Genomic DNA, 10,987 nt, shown 5'->3' with positions numbered 1-10,987 from the left:
TAAGGCTAACCCCTTACAGTTTTTTCGAAAAATCGAAAATCCGCTCTAAAAACCGGAATTCTCAATATTTCTGGATGAAATTCACAAAGAATACTTGAAATGGTTCTACTAATTGATTTTCATTGCGGAATTTGCAAAATCTCGAAAAAAAAATTTTTTGACCAAAAAAATCGATAGGCTAACCCCTTACAGTTTTTTCGAAAAATCGAAAATCCGCTCTAAAAACCGGAATTCTCAATATTTCTGGATGAAATTCACAAAGAATACTTGAAATGGTTCTACTAATTGATTTTCATTGCGGAATTTGCAAAATCTCGAAAAAAAAATTTTTTGACCAAAAAAATTGTAAGGCTAACCCCTTACAGTTTTTTCGAAAAATCGGAAATCCGCTCTAAAAACCGGAATTCTCAATATTTCTGGATGAAATTCACAAAGAATACTTGAAATGGTTCTACTAATTGATTTTCATTGCGGAATTTGCAAAATCTCGAAAAAAAAATTTTTTGACCAAAAAAATTGTAAGGCTAACCCCTTACAGTTTTTTCGAAAAATCGGAAATCCGCTCTAAAAACCGGAATTCTCAATATTTCTGGATGAAATTCACAAAGAATACTTGAAATGGTTCTACTAATTGATTTTCATTGCGGAATTTGCAAAATCTCGAAAAAAAAATTTTTTGACCAAAAAAATTGTAAGGCTAACCCCTTACAGTTTTTTCGAAAAATCGGAAATCCGCTCTAAAAACCGGAATTCTCAATATTTCTGGATGAAATTCACAAAGAATACTTGAAATGGTTCTACTAATTGATTTTCATTGCGGAATTTGCAAAATCTCGAAAAAAAAATTTTTTGACCAAAAAAATTGTAAGGCTAACCCCTTACAGTTTTTTCGAAAAATCGGAAATCCGCTCTAAAAACCGGAATTCTCAATATTTCTGGATGAAATTCACAAAGAATACTTGAAATGGTTCTACTAATTGATTTTCATTGCGGAATTTGCAAAATCTCGAAAAAAAAATTTTTTGACCAAAAAAATTGTAAGGCTAACCCCTTACAGTTTTTTCGAAAAATCGGAAATCCGCTCTAAAAACCGGAATTCTCAATATTTCTGGATGAAATTCACAAAGAATACTTGAAATGGTTCTACTAATTGATTTTCATTGCGGAATTTGCAAAATCTCGAAAAAAAAATTTTTTGACCAAAAAAATTGTAAGGCTAACCCCTTACAGTTTTTTCGAAAAATCGGAAATCCGCTCTAAAAACCGGAATTCTCAATATTTCTGGATGAAATTCACAAAGAATACTTGAAATGGTTCTACTAATTGATTTTCATTGCGGAATTTGCAAAATCTCGAAAAAAAAATTTTTTGACCAAAAAAATTGTAAGGCTAACCCCTTACAGTTTTTTCGAAAAATCGGAAATCCGCTCTAAAAACCGGAATTCTCAATATTTCTGGATGAAATTCACAAAGAATACTTGAAATGGTTCTACTAATTGATTTTCATTGCGGAATTTGCAAAATCTCGAAAAAAAAATTTTTTGACCAAAAAAATTGTAAGGCTAACCCCTTACAGTTTTTTCGAAAAATCGGAAATCCGCTCTAAAAACCGGAATTCTCAATATTTCTGGATGAAATTCACAAAGAATACTTGAAATGGTTCTACTAATTGATTTTCATTGCGGAATTTGCAAAATCTCGAAAAAAAAATTTTTTGACCAAAAAAATTGTAAGGCTAACCCCTTACAGTTTTTTCGAAAAATCGAAAATCCGCTCTAAAAACCGGAATTCTCAATATTTCTGGATGAAATTCACAAAGAATACTTGAAATGGTTCTACTAATTGATTTTCATTGCGGAATTTGCAAAATCTCGAAAAAAAAATTTTTTGACCAAAAAAATCGATAGGCTAACCCCTTACAGTTTTTTCGAAAAATCGGAAATCCGCTCTAAAAACCGGAATTCTCAATATTTCTGGATGAAATTCACAAAGAATACTTGAAATGGTTCTACTAATTGATTTTCATTGCGGAATTTGCAAAATCTCGAAAAAAAATTTTTTGACCAAAAATATTGTAAGGCTAACCCCTTACAGTTTTTTTCGAAAAATCGAAAATCCGCTCTAAAAACCGGAATTCTCAATATTTCTGGATGAAATTCACAAAGAATACTTGAAATGGTTCTACTAATTTATTTTCAGTGCGGAATTTGCAAAATCTCGACAAAAAAATTTTTGACCAAAAAAATTGTAAGGCTAACCCCTTACAGTTTTTTCGAAAAATCGAAAATCCGCTCTAAAAACCGGAATTCTCAATATTTCTGGATGAAATTCACAAAGAATACTTGAAATGGTTCTACTAATTGATTTTCATTGCGGAATTTGCAAAATCTCGACAAAAAAATTTTTGACCAAAAAAATTGTAAGGCTAACCCCTTACAGTTTTTTTCGAAAAATCGAAAATCCGCTCTAAAAACCGGAATTCTCAATATTTCTGGATGAAATTCACAAAGAATACTTGAAATGGTTCTACTAATTTATTTTCATTGCGGAATTTGCAAAATCTCGACAAAAAAATTTTTGACCAAAAAAATTGTAAGGCTAACCCCTTACAGTTTTTTCGAAAAATCGAAAATCCGCTCTAAAAACCGGAATTCTCAATATTTCTGGATGAAATTCACAAAGAATACTTGAAATGGTTCTACTAATTTATTTTCATTGCGGAATTTGCAAAATCTCGACAAAAAAATTTTTGACCAAAAAAATTGTAAGGCTAACCCCTTACAGTTTTTTCGAAAAATCGAAAATCCGCTCTAAAAACCGGAATTCTCAATATTTCTGGATGAAATTCACAAAGAATACTTGAAATGGTTCTACTAATTTATTTTCATTGCGGAATTTGCAAAATCTCGACAAAAAAATTTTTGACCAAAAAAATTGTAAGGCTAACCCCTTACAGTTTTTTCGAAAAATCGAAAATCCGCTCTAAAAACCGGAATTCTCAATATTTCTGGATGAAATTCACAAAGAATACTTGAAATGGTTCTACTAATTGATTTTCATTGCGGAATTTGCAAAATCTCGAAAAAAAATTTTTTGACCAAAAATATTGTAAGGCTAACCCCTTACAGCTAACCCCTTTTTTTTCGAAAAATCGAAAATCCGCTCTAAAAACCGGAATTCTCAATATTTCTGGATGAAATTCACAAAGAATACTTGAAATGGTTCTACTAATTTATTTTCATTGCGGAATTTGCAAAATCTCGACAAAAAAATTTTTGACCAAAAAAATTGTAAGGCTAACCCCTTACAGTTTTTTCGAAAAATCGAAAATCCGCTCTAAAAACCGGAATTCTCAATATTTCTGGATGAAATTCACAAAGAATACTTGAAATGGTTCTACTAATTTATTTTCATTGCGGAATTTGCAAAATCTCGACAAAAAAATTTTTGACCAAAAAAATTGTAAGGCTAACCCCTTACAGTTTTTTTCGAAAAATCGAAAATCCGCTCTAAAAACCGGAATTCTCAATATTTCTGGATGAAATTCACAAAGAATACTTGAAATGGTTCTACTAATTGATTTTCATTGCGGAATTTGCAAAATCTCGAAAAAAAATTTTTTGACCAAAAAAATCGATAGGCTAACCCCTTACAGTTTTTTCGAAAAATCGAAAATCCGCTCTAAAAACCGGAATTCTCAATATTTCTGGATGAAATTCACAAAGAATACTTGAAATGGTTCTACTAATTGATTTTCATTGCGGAATTTGCAAAATATCAAAAAACTTGCCAGCACTGGTAACAATTTTAGGCTAACTCAGTGCTACTTTCCACTGGCACAAAACTGTTACTAACGCTGTTAACATTCTGATACCAAGAGCTGTTGGTTCTTAACTTTGATCACCTGGGAAGTGGTTCTTCTAATTCAAAAAGTGAAAAAAAATATAGTAGAATTTATGAAATGAGATTGATGCAAATGTGTATGTGTCCCTCGAACGGCGTCGTTGGAAGTGTAGTCGTTCGATTCGCCTGTCTATTTCGGCCATAATGGAATCTTTCCAAAGAGTCCATAGGAATTCCATTGGAAAAACCGAACTTGAAACTGAATTAGCGGCGACTACGATGAATGACAGGCGTTTGGTATCGCCATTAAATGTCAAATGTCACTTTGTGATTTTGCCTATTGGCTCGTTTGAGTGCATTTGCCAATAATTGTCCCATTTCGAGTTCAAATTGATTGCTCACTGAATTGTGGAATATTTTGGGGAAGTGTGTTCCGGGTGTGTGTTTTTTGTTGTGGCCCCTTTCTGAACCCATTCGCTGGCTGATTTTGGGGTTATTGGTAGATGGTAGAGAGGCGCCCAGGGGGCGCTTAGGTGGTCCAATGTCGGGCTCCTTTGATGTGCACGACCGCAACAGCTGGTACTTTGGCTCTATGACGCGTCAGGAGGCCACAGAAGTGCTAATGGGCGAAAGGGAGGGCGGAGTCTTTCTGGTCAGAGATTCAAATACAATCATTGGGGACTTTGTTCTGTGCGTACGTGAAGATGCCAAAGTCAGTCACTACATCATCAATCGAATTGTCCAGGGAGATAAAGTTAGTTTTCTTTCTTTCTTCTTTTCGTTGTCTTTTGGTCTAATCCTGAAGAATTTTCTTGTTGTTGGTTCAGGTAATGTTTCGAATTGGTGATCAGTCATTTGGTGATCTCCCAGAACTTCTGGATTTCTACAAGCTTCACTACCTGGACACTACACCATTGAGACGTCCGGCAGTTCGACGATTGGAATGTGTTTTGGGGAAGTTTGATTTTGAAGGAAGTGATCAGGAGGATTTACCTTTTCGAAAAGGTGAATTGCTGTACGTTATTAATAAGGATGAGGATCAATGGTGGACAGCTAGGAATATTCAGGGACAAATTGGACAGATTCCAGTGCCCTATGTGCAGAAAGTTGATGAAGCACAGGTGGCTAGTGAGAGAGCAAATCTCAGTACGGGGCAATTGCCACCGGAAGCCCACCTCAAAAAGTCAAATCTCCACGTAAGTAAGACAAAAAAAAAACCTTAATCCTTCACAGAATCTTGACAGAATTCATTTGACGGCTGAAGTATTTTCAATTAGCACTGATGAGTCGTAATGCAATACAATTTTGGTCGTCTGCAGTAATAATGGTGGCACAACGTTCCTTAGAGAAACTAGGTCTTCCCACTAGGGGATTTCTAGACATTATTATTTTTCTTTTCTTTACGGTCAGTAGAATATTTGAATGAAATATACACGGATATGACCTGGTATTTTTTTTCTCCTTTATTTTCTCCTACGACGTTTCGGAGGGGTTTTCCTCCTTCTTCAGGTCTACAGATTACATAATTTACAAATAATTTTTAACAATTTTTATCTTTTCAAAAGACTAGTATTTTTTATTGTTAAAGAAAATTGTTAAAAATTGTTTGTAAATTATGTAATCTGTAGACCTGAAGAAGGAGGAAAACCACTCCGAAACGTCGTAGGAGAAAATAAAGGAGAAAAAAAATACCAGGTCATATCCGTGTAAACAGTAGAGTCTCCTAAATTCGAACGCTCGGGGGGTATTTTTGACATTTCTCACCTCCCAAATTCGAACGATTTTTTCAAAACTAACGAAATTTGTGTGAGATTAAATTATACTTCTAATCAAATTCCCGTACTTTCTCACAAGTTTTAGTGATAACATACTTCCTTTTCATTTTCTTATATAATAATGTATGTAAACATTCAGGAAGAAGCACATAAATATGATTTTCATTCACCAAGAACACGAACTTTCCAACATAACCTCACAATTGACATTTTGAATCCAAACGGCGTTCGAATTTGAGAGATTCAGATTTAAGAGACTCTACTGTATTTCATTCAATTATTATTTTTCCTTGTACAGGGATGAGGTTATCAGTCCGATTCCACGTATGAAAGCAAATGCAGTCAAAGCTTACTGGATCCAATCCGAACACCTTTAACGCCAGAAAAATTCCTGGTGACCCAGAAACGGGATTCGAACCCGGGACACTTGTATCATAGAGCAAGTGCTCTACCACTTGACCCATTGAGTGCGCTGTAGTCTATAGTGCGAGATGTAGTAAAAAGAAAAGTATGCCAAAAAGTGGTCATACGACATTACAATTGGGAAAAATGTGTCGACCAATTTCGGGTCGTAGCGGCTCAATTTTGAATATGCCGATAGATAGTGCCACATGAATGTTCCACTTTTTATCTCATGCTTTCTCTCTATTTTCCTCCAACATTTTTCCTCTCATCAATTCCATAAAATGAACAAAAGGAACTTTAACAATTCTCAAGTTTGGGTTTGAATCTATTTATTAACATGTTTAGGGGTCAATACAGAGATTCTGTTTCGGCTCCAAACAGCTGAAAAGCCGAAGCCAGAGGAAGAGAATAATCCGAATCTCGTCAGATTATTCCCTTGCTCTGGTGAGAACTTCCTGGACTGACTCTCGGCTGTTTTCACGGCCTCTAGTAACGGCTCTTTCGAGCCACCGGGCTTAACTCTTTCGTCTCCTTTGGGACTCTGGGTACCCATGGAAAAAATAATTTTTTTAGACTATTTAGAATCGATAAAATTCCGATTCTTGTGGATGATTACAAACTATAAGGATGTCCAAATCTAGGATATTTTTTGCAGGATCCCAATTAACTCCTGAGCTAAGATATTCTTGGTCAAAAATCGTGAATTTTCGATTTTCTGCTTCCTTGCACATATTGTGACTTTTTTCATATTTCTAGACCCGAATAAGGAAAAACCTCTCGGGGTCAATAAGTATGATAACTAACAATTACAAATTACATAAATTCGAAAAACATTTTTTTCATAAATTTACAAAAAACTTGTTCAAACTTGATGGGAATTCTCGTCCGCAAGAATCTTGAGGTCAAATATAAGGTTATCCCGCCAATGTCCGCCATTTGCTTTTTGACACCAACTTTGTAAGAAAATTCAAGCGGGAGCGAAATTTTTGTCAATATGGCCGATAATTTTGACATTTGGCAGCGAAGGAGATTGCTTTCGGGGAAGTTTTTCCTATTCTTCCAGATTTTGGTGAATTCTGATTGTCCAGGAAGTGTTTTTTTGGCTCTTGAGAAAGCTTAATGTGTCTGCAATAACATCCTGTTGAGAGAAATGTGTGTTAAAGTGTTATTCTGTGAAATATTTTGAGGAATCTGTTGGCAAGCAGGAGCTGGGTGTCCTTTTTAGCACTTCCTGGACATCACAGAAGATACTGGTCAATAATTTTTCTTGTTTTAGTGATAAACATTCTAAAGGAGTCCTTTGAGACGGAAAAATAATTCACAAAATTGATATCATTGGCTTTTGGAAAATTGAAGTTTGTCCAAGTTTCTATCTTTTGCGTTCTGTAGGGGACGAGAGTTCCCATGAGTTTTCCAATTTCCCAGAGGCGGAGAAAATTCTTTCTCTACAAAAGTATCATATTTGACCACTAAGACTAACAATAAAGTGAGTTTTACAGAAAATTGTTCGCTGGATATCTTGTGGTCCGGAAAGAGTTAACGACGAGACAGTTTTTGCTGACTGAAAATCAGTAATAAAAACGAAACTGATAAACAAAACTTGTGAAATGTCTTACATCTAACTTTCGAAAGTCCAACAGAGTCTGATTTGGTGTATTTTTTGTCTCTATGAACGATAGGGACAAAAATAGCCCAAAAATTTAAATAATTTTTCTGACGATACCCAGTGACTGATAATTTTCACTCTAATGAAATTTTTGTTTGTTTGAGTATTGTAGTTTCTTCTACCAAAAAGGTTTTGCTTAAGAAAAAATTGGAATTATAAAAAATAATTAAAATCACCTTTCACTATGAGAATTTAAAAATTCTTATTTTTTTTAGGTTAAAATTTTACTATATAGCAAATAGCTGAAGACTTGCAAAAAATATCCTAGATTCCTTCAATCTTCTACCTTGCAATTATGTACAGACATAAGAAAGAAATAACTTCAGGTAGTGAGGAAAAATTATTTTCTTCATGGGACACCGGTGTCCCTATCGTCCTTAAAGGGTTAAACGGCTGCCACTTGGCCCCTCCGTGACACTTTTAGTTAGGCTTCTACCAAGTGTTAATAAATTGAGAGGACAGTTACCATTGCCGATCACTGTAACTGTCCCTTTCGCTCTGATATCTTCTTCTTCTTGTCTATTGGCAGCCATTTTGTTGGGAATTTCTGTTTGTTGTTTTATAAATGTATTATTTTTCTTCGACAGAGGCGTCTGCCGGCCCATGCACGAGTGAAGCAACCGAGAGTACCGAATGCATACGACAAGACGGCGCTGAAGTTGGAGATGGGAGATGTGATAAAGGTGACAAAAATGAACATAAATGGACAGTGGGAGGGGGAATTGAGGGGAAAAATTGGTCATTTCCCCTTTACTCATGTCGAATTCATCGATTCAGACCTCAATGATGACAGACAGTCTGACTAAGAGAGAGAGAGAGAAAGAGAGAGAGATCAGCGCCATCCAACGGTGGACAAAAGAATGAGCGCGCATATTTTTATAAATTACATTTATTTTTTTTTTGTAGTAGATTAATTATTTATTTTGAGGCAGAAAAAAAACAACAACAACAAAAAGATGTAAGAAAAAATGTATAAATAAAATGGGAAGATTATTGTAAAAAAAAAAACAGATAGCAGAGTGTTTTATTTCAATGAGAATCCGTTAGGACCACCATATTTGTTTTCATTGGAATTTTACGTTTGGGGAAAATTTGGCATGAGACAATTCTGTCAGATATCATGGTGTAAGTAAGGTGACGAAAATTTTTGACAGCATGTAGAATGGCGTCGTGTGGTCCCTTTTTAAATATTGTTCGTTGAAGGTGGTCGCTTTGTTGTCGCTCTGGTAGTTTTCTAAAAAAAAATAATTGAAAAACAGAAAAATACGCTTTTCAAGCACAGATTTATTATTTATTAGGAATTTTACAACAAATAAATGAGAGAAGTTTCATTTAAAAGCAATTTCAGCGCGACATAATATTTTCATGGAATCAGTTGTTTAGAAATATAAACAAAATGATTTTTATTTTCTTACTCTGAAAAAAAAAATGTCTTGTCAAATGTTTGTCAAAAGGAGATCACCTTTATATGAAAAATGACAAAAGGTTGCTAAATCAGTGCGCCAACTGGATTGTTTTGCCAAAAGGAGATTAATTTAATCAAACAAGTTTGTCATTTCCAAATTTAACACACCTTTGACAAATTATTTGTATAATTTTGCCAAAAGTTTACATCTTAATATTGCCTATGATTGTGCGTGCAGTGGTCAAATCCCGTTTATTTAAAAAAAAAAAATAATGAAAACATCGCCTTGTCCCACAGTACCCCTGTCTCAAACCTCCTCGGTCTCCCCTACTTCACAAATTCTCAATTTAAATAACAATTAAACACTATTGTTCACTTCCACAACATTTGTTTACCTTTTGTGCTGTCAATTTGAAAGCAACCGACCAGAAAAGCAACCACATGCCGCCATTTTTCTATTTTCGAAGAAGAAGAAGAAGCAATTTTTCGTCACCTTTACATCTGACCATGTTGTAAGTAAAGAGTCAGATATAGAGTTTTGGTAAGGAAGTGGAAATATCCTTTTTGGCATTTTCTTGACAATATCACTCTCGTTGGATTCTGTTTTACCGCCATTGACCGTTGAAATGCTTCCGTGGTGGACTGTTGATGGGTTTCCGTCAGGGCGTCGACTTCATTGATTTTTGGGGTGAATTTTGTGTGTGGAGGGGGGGGGGGTGGGGCTGTGGTGATTGGGGAATGGGGCTCGGTCTGGGTCGCCTGAGTTTATTCACCTTTTGGCGCCTCGTGTCTTCCTTCAGACGCCGGCGTCCGGATGCGCAGTTGAAGTTGCTCCGTGGCACCTGTTCCCCCCTTTCCACAGCACCGCACCCCCTCCCCTCCCCTCCCCCCACCCCGCTAGCCCTGCCCAACTCCCTCCAACTTTGGGGTCAATGAAACCCTCCACCGAAATCACACACTTCCTCGTGCTCCACATCGAGGGATGTTGATCCCAGAGAAAACTGCCAAAGAGGAAATCACCCAACCTCCTTCCCCTCCCCACCCCTCCCACCCCCTCCCCACCCACCTTCACAAAAAAAAACACCCCAAAGTTCAATGGACTTAAGATTCTCCAGATATTTCCTCAAAAAGGCAACCAAACCAATTTTTCCACAGGAAATCCAACTCAATTTTACCAAAAAGAAAAAAAACAAAAATTATTGCTTTTCTTTACATTTTTGAGTCATTTTAACCAATTTTTCGGATATTTTCACTAGAGAAACAAAAAAAAATACATTAAATAAATATTAATAAAAGATAAATAAATAAAGTAATATAAATTGGTTACTAAATAGAAAGTAAACAATTTAAACTAAAATACACATTGCTTAAGAAATATTAAATAACTAACACGAAATAAATACTAAACTTATTAAGAAAAAGATCATAAAAAAGTAAAATAAATAAATAATCTATTTAATAAGTAATAAACAAATTAAATTAAAAATACGCCATACTTAGTAACTAGTAAATAAATTAAGATAAATTATACGGGATAGCTTTCGAACTTTGCGCACTCGTCTGGCTTCGAACATTTGATGTTTTTTTCCATATTTTTTTTTTATGGATCTGTCTCATCTGACCTGTCTATGGCATTATATTCTAATACCTAGTCTAAAGTTGCACATTCTCTGAAAAAAAAGAGAAAATGACCGTAAAAGTTACTGATTTCTTTAAAAATATTAAAATCACACTTATAGGGGAAAGTGACCATGCTTGATAATGTCCAACCTTGATAATAACTAATTTTTTCCTATGTTAATTAATAATTGTGACTCATGGCAATATATTTTAATAGCTAGTTCTAAGCCTCACATTTCCTGAAAAAATTAGGAGCGTAGCCCTTTTTTCCCA

The 10,987-nt window shown here is 34.9% G+C and overlaps 1 protein-coding gene across 1 annotated transcript; it reads left to right on the top strand.

The window, feature by feature from the left end:
• Positions 1 to 4,115: 4,115 nt before the first annotated feature.
• On the top strand, positions 4,116 to 8,697 carry LOC129808778 (adapter molecule Crk). The gene is made up of 3 exons (XM_055858631.1): positions 4,116 to 4,597; positions 4,671 to 5,039; positions 8,277 to 8,697. Exons 1-3 carry the CDS (start codon positions 4,385 to 4,387, stop codon positions 8,493 to 8,495), a joined length of 801 nt encoding a protein of 266 aa, XP_055714606.1. The 5' UTR covers positions 4,116 to 4,384; the 3' UTR covers positions 8,496 to 8,697.
• The last annotated feature ends 2,290 nt before the right edge of the window (positions 8,698 to 10,987 follow it).

The sequence above is a fragment of the Phlebotomus papatasi genome, chromosome 5 (assembly GCF_024763615.1).
Source record: "Phlebotomus papatasi isolate M1 chromosome 5, Ppap_2.1, whole genome shotgun sequence".
Lineage (NCBI taxonomy): Eukaryota > Metazoa > Arthropoda > Insecta > Diptera > Psychodidae > Phlebotomus > Phlebotomus papatasi.
The sequence above is the reverse complement of the archived record's forward strand: the minus strand, read 5'-3'. Positions and strand labels throughout refer to the sequence as shown.